This window comes from Sus scrofa, chromosome 11 (assembly GCF_000003025.6).
Source record: "Sus scrofa isolate TJ Tabasco breed Duroc chromosome 11, Sscrofa11.1, whole genome shotgun sequence".
In the NCBI taxonomy this organism is placed as follows: Eukaryota; Metazoa; Chordata; class Mammalia; order Artiodactyla; family Suidae; genus Sus; species Sus scrofa.
The window spans coordinates 2,566,857-2,593,399 of record NC_010453.5 but is presented as its reverse complement, the minus strand read 5'-3'; the positions used below and the strand labels follow the sequence as shown (position 1 = coordinate 2,593,399).

Genomic DNA, 26,543 nt, shown 5'->3' with positions numbered 1-26,543 from the left:
GTGGGCCACTTCCTGCAGCATATGGAGGTTCCCAGGCTGGGGGTCGAATTGGAGCTGTAGCCGCCGGCCTACACCAGAGCCACAGCAACTCGGTATCCGAGCTGCATCTGCGAGCTACACCACAGCTCAACGCAACACCGGGTCCTTAACCCACTGAGCAAGGGCAGGGATCAAACCCGCAACCTCATGGTTCCTAGTAGCATTCGTTAACCACTGAGCCACGATGGGAACTCCAAGGGAAAGTCTTTTTAAATAAACGGTGCTGGGAACACTGGGCACCCACATGCCAAAGAATGAAATTGAATCCTGATCTTACACCATATACAAAAATTAATTCAGGAGTTCCCGTCGTGGTTCAGTGGTTAACGAATCCAACTAGGAACCATGAGGTCGCGGGTTCGGTCCCTGCCCTTGCTCAGTGGGTTAAGGATCTGGCGTTGCTGTGAGCTGTGGTGTAGGTCACAGACGTGGCTCAGATCCCGCGTTGCTGTGGCTCTGGCGTAGGCCGGTGGCTACAGCTCCGATTCCACCCCTAGCCTGGGAACCTCCATACGCCACAGGAGCGGCCCAAGAAATGGCAAAAAGACAAAAAAAAAAAAATTCAAAATGAATTAAAAAACTAAACAAGACCCCAAGCTATAAAACTCCTAGAAGAAAACATAGGAGAAGTTTCACAACATTGAGCTTGGCAATGATTTCTTGGATTATGACATCAAAAGGCTACCAAAGGTATGCAATAAATAAGCAACAACAGCAAAAACAGAAGTTCCCTGGTGGTGAAGCAAGTTAAGGATCTGGCACTGCTGCTGCTGTGGCTCAGATTAGATCCCTGGAACTTTGGCATGCCATGTATGGCCAAAAATAATTTAAAAGAAAAAAGGAAAAAATAGGGAGTTTCCATAGTGGCTCAGCGGCAATGAATCCTAGAAAAAGGCAAAAAGACACACACACACACACACACACACACACACACACACACACACACACACAGAGTGAAAAATGCTGGCAAGAAAGTGGAGAAACTGGAATCCCTGGACACTACTGGAGAGAATAGTGCAACTGCTGTGGAAACAGTATGGAGGCTCCTTAACAAATTAAAAACAGAACAACCATAAAATCCAGAAATTCTACTTCTGGTATATAGCCCAAAGAATTGAAAGCAGGATGTTACTGAAAAGACTGTCTTTTCCCCACTGTATATTTTTGCCTCCTTTATCAGAGATTAATTGACCACAGGTGTGTGGGTTTATTTCTGGGCTCTCTATTCTAGTCCATCGAACCATGTCTGTCTTTCTCCCAGTACCACGCCGTTTTGATTACTGTAGCTTTGTAGTATTGTCTGAAGTCTGGGAGGGTTATGCCTTCAGCTTTGTTCTTTTTCCTCAGGATTGCTTTGGGTCTTTTGTGGTTTCATGTAAATTTTAGGATTACTTGTTCTAGTTCTGTAAAACATGTCATGGGTAATTTGATAGGAATCGTACTGGCTTTGGGTAGTATGGCCATTTTAACAATATTAACTCTCAATCCAAGAGCATGGGATACATTTCCATTTCTCTAAATCATATTCAATTTCCTTTACCAATGTTTTATAGTTATCAGGGTACAAATATTTCATCTCCTTGGTCAGGTTTATTCCTAGGTAATTCTTTGACATGATTTTAAAAAGGATTGTTTTTTAACTTTCTCTTTCTGAAATTTCATTGTTGGTGTGAAGAAATACAACAGATTTCTGTATGTTAATCACGTATCCTGCTACCTTGCTGAATTCATTTATCGGTTTTAATAATTTTTGTGTGGACTCTTCAGGATTTGCTATATGGAATATCATGTTAGCTGCATTTAATGACAATTTTACTTCTTCCCTCCAGTTTGGATACCTTTTATTTATTTTTCTTGTCTGATTGCTGTGGCTAGGACTTCCAATACTATGTTGACTAGAAGTGGTGAGAGTGGGCTTCCTTGTCTTCTTTCCAATTTTAGTGAGAAGGCTTTCAGTTTTTCACTGCTCTATTTTGTTTGCTATGGGTTTGTCATAGTGGCTTTTACTACGTTGAGATACATTTCCCCTATACCCGCTTTGGTGAAGGTTGCTGAATTTGAAAGCGGGATCTTGAGGAGATATCTGAGCTCCCATGTACATAGCAGCCAAGGTATGGACACAACATAAAGGTCCAATGAGGATGGAATGGATAATTGAAATGGGATAGATCCACAAAGTGGCATATTATTCAGCCTTAAAAAGTAAGGAAATCCTGTCATGTACCACAAGTGGATGAAACCTAAGGACATTATATTACACGAAACGAGCCAGTCAAAAGGGGAAAACAGTGTATGATTCCACTCATATGAGGCACCGTGAGCCACTAAACTGATACAGAGAGGAAGTAAAATGGTTGTTACCAGGGGTTGAGAGGAGCAGGAAAAGGGGAGTTACTGGGTCATGGGGATGGAGTCCCAGTTTAGGAAGAGGAAAAGTCTCTGGGGAACTATTCACAACAGTGTAAGATATTTAACACTACTGAACTTAAAAATGGCTCAGATGGTAAATTTTATGTTACATGTTTTTACCAAAATTAAAAAAATGCATATGGGAGTTCCCTGGTGGCTCAGCAGGTTAAGGATCCAGTGTTGTCACTGCAGCAGCTCAGGATGCTGCTGTGGCAGGGGTTCAACCCTTGGCCCAGGAACTTCCACGTGTCATGGGCGTGGCCCAAAAGATGCATTAAAAATCTAAAAATAGGTAAAAACCATAGGACAACATAAGGGAACTTTCTTAGGTATATTTCTTGCTAAACATTGTAATATACGCGGATTAATTCTCTTTATCCTCTCAGAAAACTTGCCAAGTTATACAGTGATTAAATTAAATATTGAGATTGTCTCATATAGTTTTTATACAGAAAAACTCCTTCTAGGTAAATAAGCGAAACAAGTACCAGGAATCAAATGTGGCCATTATTGAATGGTATTAAAATAAAGAATTCTACTTGTGACAAAAGTTTTCAGAGGTCTGAGCTCTCCCTGAAATTGAACAAAATATATTTGCCAAAAATACACTTATTAAAATATGACAGAGTTCCCCGGGGGTCTAGTGGTTAGGATTTGGTGCTTTCACTGCTGTGGCCCAGGTTCAATCCCTGGTTTGGGAAGCGAGATCCCATATCAAGCCGCTACACACTAAAATAAAATAAAAGTAAAATAAAGTAAGACACATGATGAGTTTGAGGGCCATCATACAAACGAGGCCAGAAGGTGAGCAAATCCTATGTCTTCATGACCTTGAAATCTAGGTAAGAATAACTAGAAATGCTGACTGGAAGGAGGCTGGGTGTGCCCATCAACTCCTAGGGCTCCCCGGAGCCACTCCTCCAGGAGAGGTGTGATGCTGATGGCTAGCAGCAGTGGTCCAGACATTACCCGAAGGAGAACCTGCCCTGCCAGCCTCATGACTGCGAGGGCTGGATGGCAGAATCTAAGATTTTCTTAACCACCACGAAATGTTCAAAACCATCAAATGACTCTCACTTTTTCCACTTGGCAAAAATGAGGTCAAGGTCTGAATCCTTAAGTGGAGAATAATGGCTGAATTACCAATTACGTATTAACAATCAAAGGCGTTGCTTTTTCAGATTTATTTTTTAGAAGAGTTCCCTCAAAATTATCATCCAATTTGAAGACGGAGATACAGAAATGAGAGTTTTAAGATGTGACTTAAAAGATTAAGCATTTAAAGAAATCTAGCAATCTTTCAAAATTATTCCGCCCTCTCTTTTTGTTTGGACTGCCAAGGTTTGGGGGACATAGATAAATAACATTTGCAGCCTTCTTCCCGACCACGTGATTTATAGATTTTATAAAATTAAATTACGATAAAAGGGAACAGAGACATACACAAGGTGTCTGGTTAAACTAGTTCTTGTAATTGAGCTTTATTTATTAAATTTATTTATTTTTTAATGGCGGCACCCACGGCATATGGAAGTTCCTGGGCCAGGGATTGAATCTGAGCCAGAGCCTATGTCACAGCTGTGGCACCGCTGGATCCTTTAATCCACTGTGCCAGGCCAGGGATTGAACCCATATCTCTACATAGACCCAAACCACTGCAGCTGGATTCTTAACCTGCTGTGCCACAGCCGGAATTCCTGAACTTTATTCTTTGATTTAATTATCATTTTGGGAGGCCTCGCCTGCAGCATGCAAAAATTCCTGGGCCAGGGATCGAACCCACACCACAGCAGTGACAGTGCCGGACCCTTAACCTGCTGAGCCACCAGGGAACTTCTATAGTTGAACTTTAAATTTTACTCTGGGCTTTCAGCCAGCTGATGCCAAGAGACAAAAGGAAAGCACACTGAATTGTACTTAATCTCTGGTGAGAGGCGGCATATAAACACATCTTAGAGACCCGCGAGTTTCCCCACCATGGAACCTGGAGACGAGTTTTTAACTGAACTGAATCCAAATAACACTACTCAGTCTAGAGAACACCGGCTCAACAACTGCTATTTTAAGAAATCCTGGCTGCAGACACTAACTCTCCCTGCGATGACATGCCCCATCCAGCTCTGGCGTTTCAGCGCTGTCCCTTCATACCCACTCAAATGCAGCTGCCAGGCCCTCTGTGCAGCATCAGGCCCCTTTTCAGGTGGTGACAGGTGACAACTCTGTCCTTTCCCGCACGCCTGTGAACTCCCGCTCTGGCTGGTGGGCTGACCCGCTGTCCACGTCTCAGCAGCCACAGCAGTGGCCCCTGTGGAACTGAGCAGATGCCACTGAAAAGATGCATCGCCAGGGTGGGAGCCTGGAGCTGAGGGCGTGCTCGGGACGGGCAAGGCAGCTTAGCGCCAACATGAGAGAAAGGACGAGGAAAGATGCAGGTGGTTCAGGTGCTTTGGGGGGCAGGGCTGGTGGGTGAGGGGGGCAGAGGCTGTCCTCGGGGTCAGTGAAACCGGACTTGAGGCTAAATGACTCGGGCAAGTCATTCATCCGCTCCAAGGACCAACTTCCTCCTTCGGGGGAGGGGATGCTATTAATCCCGAGCTCACAGGGCGGTTTTGCTGATGAAATCCGTGAACCTGGATCAAGTGCTCAGAAGCGTTATTTACCAAAAGCAGCACAGAGCTGGCAGGGGCCAGGTTACTTCCGGGCCCCCGTTCCCTGGAGCAGGAAAAGGCGGGCACCGGCCGCAGGAGGGGCTGGAGGCCCTTCGGGCACCTTCTGCAAAACTCTCCCTGGCCCCCGTAACACGACCCGGCACCAGTGTCAATCATTTATTTAGTGCTTCCTGTGTACCAGGCGCTCTGCTAGGCCCCCTAAAGTGACCTATATTCTGTCTGGCCAGGCTGCACGGGAGGTAGCAGCAAACCTTTACTGCAGGGAGGCCGTGGCTGCAGGGGGAGGAACAGCCCCAGACATAACCATGCCCGGAGCCTGACTTCAGCATTTTTTTGGAAGCAATACGCAATTGGCTTAGTTTCCTTCTGCCTCAGTTTCCCTGTCTGCAAAATGGGTGTCAACTATTTGCCTCCTTCCCACAAACACAGTCCAGCTGGCTGAGCGTTTTTAAACCCTCGGAATACCTGGGTAAAGTCACGCTGTAATTGCTGCCTGCCTCCTACCTTCATGCTGGCCCAGAAAGGACGTAATTTTTTAAAAATTTTTATTTATTTTTTATTTTATTTTTTTCCTTTTTCCTGACGTACCCACAGCATATACAAGTTCCTGAGCCAGGAGTCAAATCGGAGCTGCAGCTGCCCGCCTACCCCACAGCCACAGCAATGCCAGATCCGTAACCCACCGAGCAAGGCCAGGGATCACACCCATAACCTCAGAGAGACAGCATCGGGACCTTAAGCCGCTGAACCACAACGGGAACTCTAGGATGTAATTTTAAACTAATCATATAAATAAACTATGAAACATCTTCAAATGTCTACTCATTTCTAACGTCCCTGCAGCTGAGCATTTACCTAAAGGATGAGCGAACACTGAGGAAACTAGAGTGTGGGCTCAGGTAACAAGGAATTTGGGGCCGCACAAGGCACGTTTGGAGGGAGCTCCTGGGGAGGGCTGTAGCCCCCCCCCCCCACAGTTCCCTCCTGGCAAAAACCAAGTCCTGGGTCTCCGGGCCCTGCCCAGCTCAGTCCAGCCCCCTCCCCGCCCCCCGCCGTGGACTCTTTCTCTCCCCGCCCCACCCCCACAAAGAGTGCCCCCAAGTAGCGGGATGGGGTGCTGCAGATGTGAAGCTCTGTTTCCCCTTTAGATTTGCACCCGGTCAGAACGCTGGGGAATGATATTTACAGGCTGTCAGTGTCTTCTGAGACTCCAGCCATTACTTTAAGGAAAAAAAAGACCCAGATTATTAAGAAGCAATTCACTACCACCTACAGTATGTAGGACATTCACGGAGTTGCATGACCATTGGCACCGTCCATTTTAGGACATTTTCCTCATGCCAAAAAGGACACTTCATCCTGGTTGGCCATCACTCTGCATCCTTCTCAAACCTCCCTGACCACCAGCCCCAGACAACCACTAACTTACTCTCTGTTCTTTAGATTTGCCTACTCTGGACACGTCACACAGAAGGAATACGACTGGCTTCTTTCACTGAACCTAATGTTTTCCAGGCTCAGCCGCGCTGTCACATGTATCAGTAAGTCATTCCTTTTTCACTGTTGAGTAATACTCCAGGGTTGGAATATACTCCATTTTCTTCATCCGTACACATCAGCTGATGGACATCTGGGTGGTTTCCACTTTTGGACTATTATGTACAGGAACATCTGTGTGTAAGTTTTTGTACAGATGTGTTTTCAACTCCCTTGCTTATGTACTTGAGAGCAGAACGGCTGGGTCGCCTGGAAACTCTGCCTGTCACTTTTTGAGGAACCTCCAGATGCTTTTCCACGGTGGCTGCACCGTTTGACATTCCCAATGACAGTGCATGAGGGTTCGAATTCCTTCCCATCCTCACGGACACCTGTTACTGTATGTCTCTGGGTTACAGCCATCCTGGCGAGGGGGAGGCATGCGGGGGTTTTTGGCATTTCCCTCATAACTGCTGATGTTGAACATCTTTACATGCGCTTACTGGCCATTTGCGCATCTTCTTTGGAGAAATGTCTATTCAGATCCTTTGCCCACATTTTAATTGGTTTTTTTTTTTTTTTTTTTTTGGTCTTCTTGTTATTGAGTTACAAGAGCTCTTTATATATTGCAGATAAAATGGTTCCTTATCACATGTGTGATTTATGAATAGTACCTCTGATTCTGGGGGTTGTCTTTTATCATTTTCTTGATGGTATTCTTCAAACACAAAAGACTTTAATTTGATCAAGTCCAATGTAGCTTTTTTTGGTCTTTAGTCGCCTGTGCTGTTGTTGCAAGACCACCGCTTTTTGCATCTGTGTGGGTGCTAGGTCTTCACATATGCTTGAACCTCGAGGCAATTTCCTGCCCTGTTTCTCTCCTTCAGGACCACAGCTTTATCTGCCCTCTGGCCTCAATAAAAGCCCCAGAACTAGCACCTGGCATCTGGTCAAACCCAGGAGGCTGTGGGCATGTGCTGGCCAAGGGCAGCTGGGGTCCTCCATCGACAGTGACTTAAATCGTGGATTGTGGAGGCAGAGTCCTGGGTGTGGTCCCCAGATGCACCTACACCGAGTCCTAACTGCACCATCTCGCCTGAATAACCTTACCCTTGCGGGGCTCACCTTTGCTTTTAAAACACTTTGAACATTACAGAAAATAATTCACGTTAACGAGCTTAGCCACGTGCCTGCACGCTGTCAATAACACACGTGTGCTGCTCCCGTAAGGCTGCTGGTGGGTTTACTTCCGCAATAAAGCCTGGCTTCCGGGGAAGCTCGGGGAACAATCCCAGTCTCTCTCCCGGCTCTGCTCTAGACTTACGTTCTGAGTTTCACCCTGTGCCTCTTCCCTCCTCACCTCCTGCAGCAGTGCCTCCTCGCTCCCTAAGAGCACAGCATCCCTTGCCCCCGCTGAGTCCCGATCTTCCTCGGGACTCTGGCCCCCACTGCTTTTTCATCTGGTGTCTCTGGCCAGTGGTTACCTCCCGGAAACTGTACAATTCCTCCTCCCAGGTCTGTCTCTCCACCTGGCCTGGGTGGGGTCCCCCTTCCCTCCACGGCCTGGCTTCATCTTCAGTGGGCACCGTCAGGCCTGCCCACCCCCAGCCACCCCCACTGCCTCTCCCTTTGCTCCAGCCCTGGCCTCTTGGGAGTTTCTGACATACACCAGGTCACATCCACCTTAGGGTCTGTATTTACAGAGATCTCACCTTTTCAGCATCGTCCAACCTGAGAACCCATTTTAATCTGCAACCTGCCTCCCCTGCATCCCCAGGGGTCCCGCCCAAAGCTCCCTGAGCTGCTGAGATTTCCTTTTTCCACAGAAGCATCGTGTCGCACCTTTCTGCACAACTTCTGATTTGCTGTGTAGATACTGTTCCTCTGATTAGAGCATAAGCCGCACGTGGGTGGGGTATCTTTGTCTCCCTCCCCGGAGTGATCGATGCCTCCCAGCGGCTCCAGGAACACTGTTAAAATGAGGGGACGGTGTGTGTGCCTTTCACCTTCACTATTGACGGCAGACACCTTCGCCCGATAGATCTCAGGCCACAGCGCTTGCTCTTCTGGGAGCCGCCTGCATATTCTCTTGTCCCCTTGTCCCTGTTTCCTTTCCTTGATCTGCAGGACCCCACTGGGCTTTTGTGACACGGAGCCTTGGTCAGCGCACTTACCCACTTCATTCTAACCACGCCTGTCCCCGCACTGGGTGCAGCACAGGCACCGGGAACCACAAAACCTCGAGCCTCGGCAAGTGCGCTCAGGTCAAGGCCGGCAGGTGTCTTTGGAAGGGAACCAGAGAAATGCCTTTTCCCAATAACGAGCGAGTTACGACGGAAGCACTGGCCACGTACCCGGGCAGGCAGTCCCCGCAGACAGCGTCGCTGGTGGCAGAGCAGTTGGCCTTCTGGAAGCGGCTGAGCAGGGCGCAGTCCAGGCACGGCTTGCACTTCTGAAAGCCCCAGTCCTCCTTGAACCTGTGCGGCCGGCACCTCACACACTGGGCATCCTCCCCGTAGCCAAAGCCACATTCCTGCAGGAGGAAGGGAAGAGAAGGCTAGTCAGACCCTGCGAGCGTGGAAAAGGACAAGGACACGTGGCCTGGACCCGGGTGGGACATTGCCCAGCAGCGGCGACAGCTCTTCCAACAAGTTCAAATGCGTCTCCCACTGCGAACGACCTCCTCTGCGGCCAGAAGGAGCCTCAGCCACCCACGGCGTTCAAGTACCTCCAGCTCAGGGCAGAACGGGGGCCCTTTCCTCTCTAACTCAGTCCCACGACTGCTCAGAAGCAGAGTCAGGGGAATGGCCACACACCTTCCGGCTGTTAAGGCAGAGGGAACGCGTTCTGCCAAGCAGGTGAACATGAGGGCACCAGGACCATCCGATGCCCACAGGCCTAGAAATCTACGCAGCATCCGGAGCCCTGGCAGGCTGGGCTGGGCACAGACAGCGGGGAGCGGGCAGGGCCTCCACTCTGGTCTGGCTAAAGCCCTGCGGTACGGAAGGGCTCCAGCTTCTCAGGATTTGGGCGCCAGATCCCAGCAGCATGTCCCAAGGAAGGGTGACACAGATGGCTCTGTGACCCGCAGAGGCTCGCTTCCAAAGTCAGAGTCCTCTGGCGTTAGGGTGCAGCCACAGAAGAAGTTCTACAGGCAAGAGTTTGCAATGGCTCAAGCAGGAGCTACCATGCCAAGCGGGAGACACGACCCCGTTTCCTACAAAAGCGTTAACAGTGAGTATAAGGTGTATCATGAGCTTGTTCTGGGCCAACACCTCACTGATTCATGCCCCTCCCCAGCAAGGGGGCTGCTGCCATGACTCCCACGGCCCTGAAGGCCTGCCCTTAACCCCGTGGCTGCTAAGGTCAGAACCAAGCTTGTTTTCTTTTCTTTTTTCCTTCTTAGGGCCGCACCTGCAGCAGATGGGATTTCCTGGGCCAGGGGTCAAATCGGAGCTGCATCTCAGGCCTACACCACAGTCACGGGAACAGCAGATCGGAGCCACATCTGCAACCTACGCCACAGCTGGTGGCAATGCCAGATCCTTAGCCCAGTGAGTGAGGCCAAGGAGGGAACTCACATCCTCATGGACACTACATCTGGTTCTTAACCCACTGAGCCACAACAGGAACTCCCAGAACCAGGATTTGAACCTACATGTTTATTCTATTTATTATTAATTAATTCATTAACTCCACAGTGCTTTATTAATTTTTAAAAGTTTCATACACATGATTTTGCCGATCCCATAATAACCTTTTTAAAGAAATCTCCTACCCCATCTTGCCCCACTTCCCTCTCCCAGTGGTAACCACTAGCTTGTTCTCTATATCTGTGAGTCTGTTGCTTTTCTGTTTTACTCGCTAGTTTGTTGCACTGTGCTAGATTCCACAGGTAAATCATGTCATAGAGGATGTGTCTTTGTCTGACTTATTTCACTTGGCATAATGGCCTCCAAGTCCAGCCATGTTGCTTCAAATGGCAACCGTTTGATCTTTTTCATGGCTGAATAGTATTCCACTGTCAAACCACTCCATGTCTTCTTTATCCATTCATCTGCCTACGGACACTTAGATTTCTTCCACAGCTTGGCAACTGTACATAGTGCTGCAATGAACACTGGGGTGAATTATCTTTTAGCGTTTTGGGTTTTCTTTCTAGGTACAGACCCAGGAGCAGAACTGCCAGGTCATATGATATGAACTTACACTGTTCGTTTCAGCGTCAGACCTCATAGCACTACACTGTGGGTCTTTCGGGCATTTACTGGACATGGACAAAGATGCCTGAAAGCTCACATAACAAATGTTAAGACGGTACCATGTGGTGGTTTCTGCAGAACACTGGCCATTAAAGAAAAAAATCAGACAGCAATTCAAGAGCTGCAAACAGAGCACGGTGTGGTGGGCCTGCTGGGAGCCCACACGGTGGGGGGAGGGGAGGGGCGGGGGATGGGGGGCTTCTACCGACAGCCTCGGCTTCCTCCCCTGGCAACTACGGAAGCAGAAGGCAGATCCAGCAAGTTCGAAGTCCTTGTTTCTCTTTAAAAGTTATATACTTAACTCCTCCATCCATACCTATATACAAAGTCAAGTCAACTAAGCAGCTACCTTCTGGCCGAAAAGGCACGCAAAACCAACGCGAAGGGGAGTACCCCCCACAGCGGATAAGCCGCCAGTGAGGGACGCTGGCACTGACACCTCAATTCAGACCTCACCCAGGGACTCGGTCACCTTCCCCAGCCCTTCCGTTCCCCTGCCGGTCTTCCACATGTGTGTCCTGAGCAAGCAGGCAAAGAGGAGGGGAGGAACACAGAGCAGGAGGTCTCACCTTCCTAACCTGACGGCTGCAGCCAGACCACGTGCCGAGCCGAAGGCACGAGCAGGAGCAGCGGAAGAAAACGAGACCGATTCAGAGATTGGAATTTCTCTAAACTTGGTAAAAGGCATTATCCTTGGGGTCGTGGGGGTAGTGGAACTACGTAGGTCTTTGCAGTTTTTTCTGTCATGGTCTGATGTTCTTGCCAAAAGCATCTCTAGGAAAACAGCAAAGATCCACATTCAGGGAGAATTCCTTGGGATGAGCACTCGGTCTTTGCAGGCGGAGGTCACTGCTAGTTTGGGGCTTGGACAGTGTGATTCTGGGCCGCGGCTGTGTGTTGACTGGGGGCACAGCTGCTGAGAGAGCCTCAGGCACCCAAAGGCTTTCTTTGGGCACAGAGGGAGCCTCCCGCCCACGTCCTGATCAAAGCCTGGGCACGTGACAGCGGGGGCGGAGGCCTCCTTGCTCACAGGCTCACAGGCAAAGGCTCCTGCACAGCAATTTCAAAATCACGCTTTGATCCAGGCGGCGTCGACTGTATGGGTCTCATCACAGGAAACGCGCAGCAGAGAAGGAAGGACAACAGGAGGGAGTGGGAAGAGGAGCGCAGGTAGAGAGGCACAGGTCTGGCAACTGGCAGCCAGCGTCTGAAACGCTGCTTTTCAGGCCGGGAGGACACAGGGGAAAGCGTGTGTTTTCCTGCACTTGAGCCAAAGACACATCTGCCACCTGCCAGCTGCCATTCTGAGACGCCTCTGACCCTCAGTCCTTTCTTCTGTGAGATGACATATTACTGCCAGCCCTACAGGGTCATTTTAAGGAATAAACGGGAAAACACATACAGCCTCTAAACTCTAAATCAAGCACAGGCATCGTCAAATAAACGCTCCTCTGGCTATTACTGTTTTGGATTCTCTACAGCCCGATAAGCCAATTTTCCTGATTCCAATACAATCAAGCCTCACTGGGGAATAAAGTCACCTTCAAACCCCGATTTCTTCCAGCTTCCTCCCAACGCCACTTTCCAACTAAAATAGTTTTCATGAATAAAAGTCTTTCTAAGGTGAATAGCAATGATCTGCTTTTGAAAATGGGGACATAAAATATAATTCAACCGCTCCTGGTTGAATCAACTACTTCATTCTGCTGTCATAAAGAACTAGGCAGTCCTGTGTCTGTGGGGGCAGTTCTGATGTTTTTTTGGTTTGGGTTTGGTTTGGGCTGCATCGGCGGCATGCGAAAGGTCCCAGGCTGGGATCGAACCTGACTCAGAGCAGCGATACAGCGCCTTAAACTGCTGCACCACAAGGGAACTCCACGGTTCTGTTTTAATGCCCCTGCCAGGCGGTCAGCTGCCATTCCTTCCTCCTGCTCAACATTAAAGTCCCCCAGCCACTCCATCCTCCCCAATCCAGAGACACTAGATAAACCATCCGATCAGAGATGAACTTGAAGGAAACAGACACGGGTGCGCTGACGGTCCATCTCTTTTGAAAAAGAACATAAACTTTAGTGTCAGGGAATCTCTGTGCTTCTTTGTTGATTCCTGACTGCGTTCTAGAGTTTGTATTGCACAAAAGGACCGTGTGGACCGATGAGTCTCTGCCATATACCGCTGTGTGTCAATTACCTGTCACTACATGTCACAGAATGAGGATTTCAGAAAAAAAATTTTTTTTTGGTCTCTTTTCTTCTAGGGCTGCACCCTTGGCATATGGAGGTGCCCAGGTTAGGGGATGAATTGGAGCTGCAGCTGCTGGCCTACAACCACAGGCACAGCAACTCAGGATCCAAGCCACGTCTGCGACCTACACCACCGCTCACGGCAACGCCGGATCCTTTCCCATTTACCCACTGAGCGGGGCCAGGGATCGAACCTGCATCCTCATGGATACTAGGTGGGTTCATGACCGCTGAGCCATGACAGGAACTCGATGAAACTTTTTTTTTTTTTTTTAATTCATTCTAGGCTGGACCAAATCCTGTATAGAAGGAAAAAAAAGCCAGACTTCAAATGCATCCTAGTTTGCCTTCATTAACTGAATATTGGCTTGATACTCTGCCTGGAGTTTATCTGTTTTGGTGAAAACAAGAATAATTTTCCCTGGGGATGGATTTAGGTGAGGGGTTGAGGGAACGCTTGGATCATCAATATCAGAAAATAGAGGAGTTCCCACCATGGCACAACGGGTTAAGAATCCAACTGCAGCTGCGCGGGTCGCTTCAGAGGCGTGAGCTCGATTCCTGGCCCAGGAACTTCCATACGCTGTGGGTGCAGCCATTAAAAAAAAGTAAAGAAAATAGTACCAGCATTTACAGAGCAGGTGTCAAGAGCCATACTTGTATAGAGACTGATTTGGGGCAATTTCACTTAAAATACATTTTCTTTAAACATTTGCCATTTAAAAAAGACATTATTAGAAACACCGCTTAATATTATCTTTAAACTTCTTTTTTTTTTTGGTCTTTTTGTCTTTTTAGGGCCACACCCGTGGCATTTGTAAGTTCCCAGGCTGGGGTTGAATCAGAGATGCAGCTGCCGGCCTACACCACAGCCACAGCAACACAGGATGTGAGTCTCGTCTGCAACCTACACCACAGCTCACGGCAACCGGATCCTTAATCCACTGAGCGAGGCCAGGGATCAATCCCACAAACTCATGGATGCTACTAGCTAGTCGGGTTTGTCAACCACTGAGCCACGATGGGAACGCCCTATTATTTTTAAACTTTTAAGAGTGATATCATAACCTGCAGTTCATGATAGTCTCAGACGTGTATGAAGTGACTCTTCCACGTGTTAAATTAACTCATCTTGAATTAACTAGACATTCAGACAAATTACTTCCAGGGAATTACTGTGTAGCAGCAACCACTTTTAGAGCTGATGCGTCGTATTTCTAAAGCACCACAGACGGAGAGATGCCGTCATTACCTGACATCCAGGCTACACAGTAAACAGCAGATAAATATTAAGTGACCCCCAAGATAATGTCTGCTTTGACGTTTCCATTTCATTCAGTAAAACGACGTGGTTAAAATGCCTTGAAATCTGCCATATAAAGTTTGATAAACACCTATCGAGAGAAACAGAAAGGAGGCAAAACAATCAAGACAGAGACAGAGACAGAGACACAGAGGCGGAGACACAGAGGCAGAGACACAGAGGCAGAGACACAGAGGCAGAGACACAGAGGCAGAGACACAGAGGCGGAGAGAGGGGCGCTCACCAGACCCACCTTCCCGACCTTCATCCCTAATTGTCCGTTTCCCCAAACAGGGAACACGGGGCCAGGCTGGGGGAAGGCTCCCCAAGCAGCTCCCTGAGTGTGTGTGTGTGAGTGTGTGTATGAGTGAGTGTGTGAGTGTGCATGCACGTACATGCACGCACAACTGTCCTGCACCTCCCCGCAGCCCCCCACGTCTCATCATCAGCGCCCACTCCCGAGCTCCCCGCAGGACGCAGGTCTTTACCCCACGGAGGCTGTTCTTACCCATCCTGGGTCCCGAGGGCGGGGCCAGGGAGGGTGGCTTTTGGGGGGGATGCGGGTCGCACTGTCGGGGATCACACGCCCCAGCCGGACACCGAAGGAGGACAGCACCAGGCTGTGGTGTCCCTCCGTCCTGTCGGGAGCAGGGGCCAGGTCCGCCGGGTGAGGGAGGGGCGGCTGCCACGCTGGCTGTGCTGAGTCCTCGCCTTTGACCAGACTCCCCAGGTTTCTCGGAGCCGCTTTTCCGGCTACGCCCTGGGCTGAGGCCGAGCCTCCAAAGGCCCAGCTGTCCAAGGGTCCGGCCAAGTGGGTTGAGCCAGAGGCCCCGTCCTCCGCATCCGCTGACTCTCCACCCCCCCGGCGGCCTCACCCAGATGCCCATCCGCTGCCCCTCCTGCCCAGATGCCCGCCCACCACCCCCTCCACGGTCCCCTCTGGGTGACCTTCCAGCCCGACCCCCGCCCTGCTGCGGTAGGCCCCGCGGGTCCACGGAGACTGGGGGCTGAGCCCAGCTGCACAGGCTCCAGAGTGCAGTGTGCTCTGCTGCTTGCAGCCCTGACCTGCTCCGGTGCCCTGACACAGTGCAGGGCGCATGTGAGTGTGCATGCATGTGTGAGCGTGTGCGCGTGTGCATGCACGTTCGTGGGGGCCATGCGTGGGCATGTGTGTGCGTTTGTGGGGGGCATGTGCAGTGCAGGAGGCTGAGGGAGACAGAAGAGAGAATCAGTCCGGGGCCTGGGCTTCGGATTAGACGCAGGCTTTGCTTTTACGGAGGACGGCCCGCCGTCTACACCGGGGCTGGGATCGCACTGAGGAGGGAAATCACGACCGGGCGCCTCAAAGCTTAAAGCAGATGCCCAGGGTTTCCCTGAGTCCCCAAGAGGACCGCTTCAGTTTCATTTTTTTATATCCATCTCAGGGCCACGCCCATGCACATGGAGGTTCCAGGCCGGGGATCAAACCCTCGCCTCCGCAGCCATCAAACTGCTGCAGTCAGGTTCCTAGCCTGCCGCACCTTAGCAGGAACTCCAAGAAGGCTTTTTAGTAATAAACTGTGAGGTGGGATGAAGAGGAATGCAAGCTGTAAAGGGGCGTGGCCTACACATCCAAACCTCAGGCGTGAGGGAGGGAGCCCCGGAATCTGACCCGGGGCTCCTGCACTCCCTCCCGAAGGCCACGCACCGGACGCTGTCGGAGACGCTGGGCCACCCTTCAGGCTCCCAGCCCCCCTCCCAGCCCCCCTGCACATTCCCTCTAAAACCCAGTCTGAGCCAGAACCCTGCAGGGCTCCCCCTCAGAGCCCTCCTGCCCCTGACACGTCCTCAGCCGGCACCCCGCGGCGGGCTCTGCTCTGGGCCCCTCTTCCTCTGACGGTTCCACCCACCACCCCCACCCCTGCGCCTTGGCCGTGAACTCCCACGCGTCCCGGCTGTGGGCCCGGAGGAGCGCAAGCTCTCCCACCATCCAGTCCATCGCCGTGGTCCCACCCCTGCTGCAGAGGTTCCCACGTGAGGGCTGCCCGGCCGCTGTCAACCTGTGCCATCAAATACGTCTTCTTTAAAGCACACTAGCCGGCGCGTCATGAATAAGTGCTTCTCTGAGTGCACAGATGGGTGAACAAATGACGTGAGGGCAGCATTTCCTCAAGGATTATCAGCCTTATCACGACCATGCTAGGACTGTACCCCGGAGAGCGGAGGCGGGTAAGGGCCCCCCTCCCCCCAGCAACACCTCCCACTAGGTAAGGCCAAGTCTTCCTCCGGGACCCACCGGGGTGGGGGGCTGGGTGGGGGTGGGGACGGGGTGAAGGCGGGATGGGGTGAAGGGCCTTCCCCAGCTCGGTTCCAAGGTTCCAACGCAAGAGAGGGTGCCCCCCCCCCGCCGCCAGCTGGCGGCCGCGGTAGCTCTGTCACATTTTTTTTTATCTGCCCAATATTTTTGAGCCACCTTTGGTGGCTTTCCAGCAGCAAAATGACTCAAAGTAAACAGTCCTCAAATCCCCTCTCCCTCCCTCCATCTGTACAGCGAGGACTTTAACGGAAGCCCCAGCGGACCCCCAGGGGGCAGGGAGACCATCCCGGACCCCCGGCTGGCCCAGAAACACGTCCGGGGCCTCGAGTCGAAAGCACCGTTTCCTTGTACAGCCACTAAGTGTGAACTCCGGTACTCTGAACTTCAAAAGCTCAAGCTGGACAGAGAAAAAGTTACTTTTTTATGGGCACAGACATGGAAGTGACAAATGAGATCCATGCGGCCAGTGTTTAGAAATCGGCTTTTCAATTTCCTTTCATAAAGCAACGCCAAAGACATGGCCCCCCGCCCCCAACTTGCCGTTTATGAAAACCCGTAGTGGAGTTTTCTAAAGAAAAAATACAAGCCAGAGCGTGTTAATATCTGCCAACCCTCACTGGGCCTGCTTAGGTATAATTAAACACAAATAAAGTGAGCAACACTGTAATTAAACGGCAGAAATAAATCTTTTTGTGCTTGAAAATGACATTACTTTTCGGTATGAGTTTCTTCATGAGGACGAAAGCAGTTTTCCAAAAGACAGATGCCTTTAAAAATGTGAAATGTGTGCGGGGGGGCAGGATGCTGCTGTTGTTTACAGGAATGAATTTTTTTCACATGAGCTAGAACCATCCCAATAATCGCTTAGAAAAGCTTGCTTTGAAAACCGTGCCAGAGACTTGAAGTCTCTTTCCAGAGGCTCCTGCAAAAACCAGTTTCCTGATTTACTGCTGGGAGGCGAGCCCGCTCAAAGCACAGCGTTGGCCGGGAGACTCGGGGCGGAAGCGGGGCCGAGGCCGGCAGACGCGACACAGGGAGAGTCAAGTCCAGGTGGGCACTTTGTCCTCCGCCACGTCCCCAGGCTCTTTATTCTCAGGAGCCCCCAGGACGCCCCCGAATCCTCACACCCACCGTCCCGGTCAGGATGCCCCGCCCGCGCTGCTGACACAGCCATGGAAACCACGCTTGGTACCTTCCGCCTCCGAAATGGGAATGAGACACCACTAGTTCTCTTTATCAGAAATTTTCCAAACTTGAACACTGCCGCCTGCCATCGGGGAGAGAGTCCATACGGCTCAAGGGGACAAAAGCCTCAAAAGAGACTCCACATGGCTGGGTGACCTGTCATGAATTTTCCCAGAGATTCAGGAAAACTATCTACAAGCCAAGTTACTAAAAAGAGTCTCAGTGAGAAAGATGGTGCCTGGGGCTCTGGGTGGGGTGGGGGGGGACAGCTGGAGGCAAAGGGCCAAGAGGCAGCCGGTGCGGGACAGCTCTGGGGGCTCGTATGGCACTGATGCGCAGAGCCACAGCGAGGACCCCTGAAGCAGAGGGACAGAGACGCGTGGGGACCAGGACACTGAGGACTGCCTGGAGGAGGAGGCACACATGCTGGGACTTCCGCCTCTGTTTTGCACGCTGCTCCTGAGCCACAGCTTCTGGAAGGAAGTGATCACCCCAGAGCTGACCGTCCAATACCGCGGCCGTGACCTCAGGTGAAGAACTTAAAGGAAAAGAGATAAACAACCAGCTCCTCGGTGCCAGCGGCCGCGGTCCCAGCATCGGCCGGGCACTGTGGGCATCAGCTCCGTGTTGAACAGCACGGCAGAGACCGTTTCCAGCATCACAGAAAGTGCGCTGTACAAGGACATCATCAAAACCAGAGGCAGGGAGTTCCCGTCGTGGCTCAGTGGTTAATGAATCCGACTAGGAACCACGGGGTTGAGGGTTTGATCCCTGGCCTTGCTCAGTGGGCTGGGAATCCAGCGTTGCCGTGAGCTGTGGTGAGGGTTGCAGATGCGGCTCGGCTCCCGCGTGGCTGTGGCTGTGGTGTAGGCTGGTGGCTACAGCTCCGATTGGACCCCTAGCCTGGGAACCTCCATGTGCCACGGGAGCGGCCCAAGAAAAGGCAAAAAGACAAAAAAAAAAAAAAAAAAAAAAGGCAGAGGCAGATCATTTACCTTGAGGACTCCCCGCCTCCCGCACACGGCCACGTGCCAATGGTGACGGGGACGGGCCAGCTCACCTCTGGGTCTCTGCCTCATCTTCTCGGAGCAGGAGCAGTTACACTCCCCGTTTATGACCCACGGCAGGGATTCCACTCTCCCAAACTCAGACATCACCCAGGACCTGGTCTGTAACAAGCCTTGGCCAAGGTTATTTATTTTGTTGGCGAGGTGGCTATGACAATCACATCTGAAGACATTCTGAGATGGAGTCTGTATTTTTTACGTTAAGACACATCTTGGAGATGCAAAGTATCCAGGGTGAAAGGTTAAAATAAGAACGCGTTTCCAAAGTGGCCAGTTTGGGATAAACAGATGCACATTACAATATGTTATATAAAACATAAAAAACAAGGTCGGTTATCTTTAGCTGTGGATCCCAATCATTAGCTCCAGCTTTTTGAAGGCAACCAACAAGGACCCGCTGTACAGCGCAGGGAGCTCGACTCAATGTTTTTAATAACCTATAAGGGAAAAGAATCTGAAAAAACAAGACAGATGTACATGTGCAACTGAATCACTTTGCTATACACCTGAGGCTGACATGACATTGTATATCAACTCTAAGCCAATAAAAACAAAACCAAAAAAAAGAAGTGAGCCACAATGCATCTCAATGAGATAAAATATACTGCAGCTGCTTGAAAAAAAAAAGCGGTCAAAGATGGAAAAGCATCAGTCTCAACAAGGACGTCGGTCCTACTGAACCCGGGGCTGCTGTGTTGACTCTGGACAACCTCACAACCTAAAGGAAGAAAAGGAGTTCCCTGGTGGCCTAGCGCTAGAGGATCTGGCAGTGTCACAGCGGTGGCGCAGGTTCAATCCCTGGCCCGGGAGCTTCTGTGTGCCTCGTGCCTGAGCAGAGCACAGCAAGCCTCTCGACCACGTGTTCTGACGGTAGGAACCCAACAACAGGAGAGTAAGCCAGACACCTTGTGAAAAAAATTAGGTGGAATACCTTCCAAAGAAAATAATAATTAGGAGTAGTTAAACCACAGACGGAAATTTTAACTGTACCTGCTTATCCCAAGGGTTTCCGAGCTCGAGTTTTAAGATACAGATACACGGTTACAATTCAAAGAACCTCATGATCCGAATTTATTATTTTATTTATTTATTTATTTTGGCCACACTCATGACATATGGAAGCTCCCAGTCCAGGGACTGAGTACAAGCCACAGCTGCCGTCCCATACCACAGGAGCAACGATGCTAGACCCTTAATCTGCTCTGCCACAAGGGAACTCCAAGAATTTTTTTTTTTTTTTTTTTTTGCTATTTCTTTGGGCTGCTTCCTGCAGCATATGGAGGTTCCCAGGCTAGGGGTCTAATCGGAGCTATAGCTCCCAGCCTACGCCAGAGGCACAGCAACACAGGATCCGAGCCGCGTCTGCAACCTACACCACAGGTCACGGCAACGCAGGATCGTTAACCCACTGAGCAAGGGCAGGGACCGAACCTGGGCAGGGACCTAACCTGCAACCTCATGGTTCCTAGTCGGATTCGTTAACCACTGCGCCACGACGGGAACTCCCCAAGAATTATTTTATTTCATTTTTTGCTTTTTAGGGCCACACCCATGGCATATCGAAGTTCCCAGGCTAGGGGTCTGATCGGAGCTGTAGCCACCAGCCTACACCACAGCAACATGGGATCTGAGCCGCATCTGTGACCTACACCATAGGTCACGGCAATGCCAGATCCTTAACCCACTGAGCGAGGCCAGGGACCAAACCCATATCCTCATGGATATTAGTTGGATTCGTTTCCCCTGAGCCATGACAGGAACTCCAAGATTGGTTGTTTTAGATAGGATATTAGAAAATGGACAGAAATTTTAAATTATGCTTCATACAGCAAAATAAGTCACATAGCAATGTTGGAATAAAGGTTATTTGAGAGTTCCATGTCTGGTGAAAATATCCTTTTTTAACTCTTAATATAAAGAAAACTTTAGTTGTGGATATCAATAACTAGATCGAGGAGTTTCCGCTGTGGCACAGGAGAAATGAATCTGACTAGGAACCATGAGGTTGTGGGTTCGATCCCTGGCCTCGCTCAGTGGGTTAAGGATCGGGCGTTGCCTTGAGTTGTGATGAAGGTCGTAGATGCAGCTTGCATCCCACGTTGCTGTGGCTGTGGGGTAGGCTGGCAGCTGCAGCTCCGACTCGACGCCTAGCCTGGGAACGTCCATATGCTGCAGGTGCGGCCCTAAAAAAGAAAAAAAAGAAAAAAAAAAAAGGTGCACACAGGTAGAGCTATTCATATTGCTTCCTTTTGGTTGCTTCTAATGAAATAGGGTTCGACTGCTGTTTCAACACTCAGGGAAAATTACTACCTACTGAAAAATATTTCTTCTGGATGTCCATGGGAAGTTATGAAATATGGAAACTCTTATCAAATAATCTTAGAAGATTTTTTTTTTTTAATAAAAAAACACTGGAGCTGATAGATAGAAGCTTCATTCTCTAGATAAAGGATGAAGATCAGGAAGCGACTTCCTAGAAATGCTTTACTCATCTCTTTGAATTTGAGATGTTTCCTTCAGACTTTCACAGGATTTGGGAAAAGAACCCAGGGGTAGAAATATGATCATCTATTTGCCTGCTGGGCACAATCGTTACCTTGCTACTTTGTTGATGAATCTCACATACCTCTCTGCTGCTATGAAGGACCTTTTTAGATCCAACAGAGCGAAACCTCTGCCTGAAGCCACATGTTACTACTATCCACAGGGATTAAAAAGCATCGTTTGGGTGCTCTAGCACACTGGATGTCGCAGAGTTCAACAGCCAGCCAGCATCCATCCACGCAAAGGGCCCAAGACGCCAAAAGCCACCGTATATTCAACACAACAGATAGGCCACCCGCCGGGAGTTACTGGTGGAATATGCGTAATTCCTTGCTTCCTGCTGTTTGCAGATCATCAATCAAAGATCTATGAATGACAAGACTCACCTTCACAGAATGGCATTCTAGGGGAAAGGACGTCTCTTTAAAAGCCACTTAAAATAAAAAAGACCCATCTTTTGTTCCTTTTTTAACAGGAAGACCTTGATGCATTATTTACAACAAAACGATACATCAACGGTCCACAACGGGTAATATCTTCAAAAGGTTAGAAAATAAATGGATGTGAGGCCCTGACCATATTGTGACAGAGAAGGGCCCGGAGCACCTAGGGTTCTGAGTCCACCCCGCCAGAACACCGTTTCTTCACAGAGGGTGCTGAAGAAGAGGGTATTTGACATGCTCCAGGGATTAACATATACTCAAGGTGGAGAAATGAATAATAATATTGGCATTACAAAGGAACGTTCAAATTTCTGGCTTGGAACCGCTCCCTTGGGGCCTGGCTGGACTCCACCTCTTGACGAGCAATGGCCACCCTCATTTTAAGAAAAAGAAGGCCCAGTTTCTCCAAAGAAGATATACAGATGGCCAATAGGCACATGAAAAAATGCTCAACATCACTAATTATTAGGAAAATGCAAATCGAAACTACTATGAGGTACCACCTCACACCAGTCAGAATGACCATCATTAATAAGTCCACAAATAACAAAGGCCAGAGAGAGTGCGGAGAAAAGGAAGCCCTCCACCACTGTTAGTGGGAATGTAAACTGGTACAACTACTATGGAAAACAGGATGGAGGTACCTCAGAAAACCAAATATAGAACTGCCATATGACCCAGCAGTCCCACTCCTGGGAATATATCCGGACCAAACTTTCATCCAAAAAGATACACGCACCCGTATATTCACTGCAGCACTATTCACAATAGCCAAGACATGGAAACATCCTAAATGTCCATCCACAGATGAATGGAGTTAAGAAGAGGTGGTATATATACATAATGGAATACTACTTAGCCTTAAAAAAGAACAAAATAATGCCATTTGCAACAGCATGACTGGAACTAGAGACTCTCATACTACTAAGTGAAGTACATCAGAAAGAGGAAGACAAATACCATTTGATATCACTTATATCTGGAATCTAATATACGGAACAAATGAACCTTTCCACAGAAAAGAAACTCATAGACTTGGAGAACAGACTTGTGGTTGCCAATGGGGAGGGGGAGGGACTGGGATGGACTGAGACTCTGGGGTTAGTAGAAGCAAACTATTGCGTTTGGAATGGATAAGCAATGAGAGCCTGCTGGACAGCACAGAAAACTATATCTAGTAAATCAACTCCAGTTGATTTACTTGTGATGGAACACAATGGAGGATAATATGAGAAAAAGAATTATATATATATATATGTACGACTGGGTCACTTTGCTACACAGTACAGTAGAAATTGACAGAACACTGTAAGTCAACTACAATGGAAAAAATAAAAATCATAAAATAAAAAAAGGCCCAGTAAATAGTAGCATTACTATTTTCTGTTACCAATGCTTTATCATTAAATCTTTAGTAGAATGTTGATTCCTTTTAATTAATGCAAGTAAACGTTAATGACTATTCTTTTTTAAAATTTTATTTTATTGAGGTATATAGTTGATTTACAATGTTTTTTGTTTGTTTGTTTGTTTGATTGATTTTTTTTTTTTTTGTATTTTTGCCTTTTCTAGGGCTGCACCCATGGCATATGGAAGTTCCCAGGCTAGGGATCTAATTGGAGGTGTAGCCGCTAGCCTACGCTACAGCCACAGCAGTCCTGGATCCGAGCCTCACCTGCGACCTATAACACAGCTCATGGCAACGCCGGATCCTTAACCCACTGAGTGAGGCCAGGGATCAAACCTGTAACGTCATGGTTCCTAGTCAGATTCGTTAACCACTGAGCCACAATGGCAACTCCAGTTGATTTACAATGTTGTGTTAATGTCTGCTGTACAGCAAAGTGATTCAGTCACACATATATATACGCTGGTTTTCAGTTACATGTATATGTATATATACAATTTTTCATATTCCTCTCCATTATGGTTTATCACAGGATACTGACTATGTTTCCCTGTGCCGAACAGTAGGACCTGGTTGTTTAATGGCTCTATTATTTCAGTGAAGGATGACAGATACTCAGTTACACAAAACAAGGATACTTATTGAATTACAAGTATTGGTATCTATTTCTTTTGTCTCAGTAAGATGCAAGAATCAAATGAATTGAAAAGGGAATTGTGTAACATTTGGCTAGAGGGACATGACGGACCAAGACATCCTCATGAGTAACGAACTGAAAGAATTTAGTTGAAAAGAACAGAGTTGAAAGACATGGATCTACAGGTTCCCAGGCGTCCGACAATTACCTTGGACAGCTCCATGCCGGGCCCGCACTGCTGGCAGAGGGCACAGTTTCCCGACCGATCCCTGAACTCCTGCTGCCCGCAGTCTCCTGTTTCACAGAGCACCGTACACGCCTGAAAAAGACAAAACGTTATCTTCAAGTAAGTTAATTCTATTTTTCATAAGACAGAAAGTACATCTTCAGTTTATTCACATGAACACTGAATGTAAACATTTGTTCAGACTGAGGTCAATTCGGTTTCACTTTCGAAGAAAAACCACTTTCTGAAAAAACCAGGGGAACAGTTAAACCAAACAGCCTGATTCTGCTCTGTGCTCCCTGCAGGAGAATCGCCCTTTTACTGGAATTCACTGCTACCTTCTTTTGATGCTTTCCTGAGTACCCAAGGTAAAATTAGCTAGGAGCTGCTCTTTTTCCTAAGAAGGAAGATGTATAAAAAGAACAGTTGGTAGAGATCCAAGATCCTTCTGAATTCAAAAATTATATTTTTTGATCTTCAAGAAATAGAAATACATTCACATATAACAAATTGAAAAAAAATAAATAAATGGGATACACAGAACAGCCCTGAGAACTCTGCTGTTATCCTTGACACATCCGATACCCAGTTCTGACGTAGAAGTTTCCACCCTTCTCAGCTGTTCCATTTACTTAGACTTCATCATTCAAAAAATACGACCTGACGATCCTGAGATCAGTAAAATATCTGAGAATGATGACGACAACTGTACCGGCCAAACTCTCTGAATTCTTCAAAGTGCTACATAAACATGAACTCACTTCCCTACTAACTGCCACTTCGCCACTTCAGTGGGAGCTCACAATACACTTGTAAACATTGTATTATTTCTTTTGTTAGGCTTTGTAGGGCTGCCTCTGCAGCGTATGAGAGTTCCCCGGCTAGGGGTCGAATCAGAGCTACAGCTCCGCATCTGCAACCTACATCACAGCTCATAGCAACGCCGGAATCTTAACCCACCGAGCGAGGCCAGGGGGTTTGTTACTGCTGCGCTACAATGCGAACTTCTCAATATGCTTTTTAAACACTGCAATACAGTTAATTTACCATGTGTTCATTTCTGCTGTAGAGCAAAGTGATTCAGTTATACATATGCGTGTGTGTGTGTGTGTGTCTGTATGTGTGCACACACATTCCTTTTTCCATATTCTTTACCATTATGGTTTATCACAGGATACGGAAGACAGCTCCCTGGTTATCCATTCCATATGTCATAGTTTGCATCCACTAACCCCAGCCTCCCGGGACAGCCTTCCCCCACCTGTGCCCCCACTTTGCAGCCGCAAGGCGGTTCCCTGTGTCCTAACAATATACCTAGGCTCCCAGCATACGCCTTAAATGGTGAGACTGTCTACTTTGCAAAAACAAAGGTTGGAAGTCATTTTCCTAAACATTGCCTTTATGTATTATTTTATCTGAGAACAACAACTTGGTCATATATGCTATCGCCCTACCGAAGGGTGTCCATCTGCTTCTTAGCAGGTGCTACTTCGTTACCAAGGTCGGTATTCACAGACTCGGACCGGTGACAACGTTCCCTTCCAACCCTTAGGCTGAGCAGAGACGCCCTCAGTAACGTTCCTGACTCTGATTTTGTTTCGCTCCATGAAAACCGAGATCGGCGGGAAGTGCTGGCGGAGCAGAAGCCGTGCGTGTGACGCCGACCCGCATGGGGGCACAGAAATGGGTTTTGATGGTTACGGCCGCGGGCAGGCACTCAGTACAAACTACCTGCCCCTTGAAGCAAATACCTACACCGCCAGCCATCCTTCTCAAATAAAACCCCAGCCTTCAGCTCTAGAGCAGGCAGGAGGAGGGTCGCGGGCTCCAGGACTGGGACAGGACTTGGGGCTAAAGGTCTAGCGTCTGTCACCCGCTGCCTCTCTCAAGTCCCTGCGACAACCAATCTCGGAGGAGTTTGCTTTGATTCCGTGCACTCGCTTTGGGAAAGAAATGCCACAGCCTTTGTCCTGGGCACTTCTTCCAACAGCCTCGGCTGGAACAAGGGACAGCTCCTCACATCCGCTCAAATCTCGGACTCGTCATTCACCTCCTTTCTCTTCCAAGAAGACCTCAAGAGCTCTCTTCAGGAGTTCTGGCTCTGGCTCGGCAGTCACGAACCTGACTAGGACCCATGAGAACACGGTTCGAGCCCTGGCCTCGCTCAGTGGGTAAGGGATCCGGTGTTGCCGTGAGCTGTGGTGTAGGTCACAGATGCAGCTCCACTCTGGTGTGACTGTGGCTGTGGTGTAGGCAGCAGCTGTAGCTCCGACTGGACCCCTCGCCTGGGAACCTCCCTATGCCGCAGGTGCAGCCCTAAAAAGTCAAAATTAAAA

At 48.9% G+C, this 26,543-nt stretch overlaps 1 protein-coding gene across 6 annotated transcripts in view; it reads right to left on the bottom strand.

Moving 5' to 3' along the window:
• The window catches only part of TNFRSF19 (TNF receptor superfamily member 19), a 171,432-nt gene that overhangs the window by 47,338 nt on the left and 97,551 nt on the right, over positions 1-26,543 (bottom strand). For all 6 annotated transcript variants that reach the window (XM_021065470.1, XM_005668283.3, XM_021065467.1 and 3 more), the window contains exons 3-4: positions 24,190-24,300; positions 8,948-9,126 (exon numbers count right to left, since the gene is read on the bottom strand). In XM_021065470.1, coding sequence (XP_020921129.1) covers positions 8,948-9,126; positions 24,190-24,300 — 290 coding nt within the window. The remainder of the gene's footprint in view (positions 1-8,947; positions 9,127-24,189; positions 24,301-26,543) is intronic.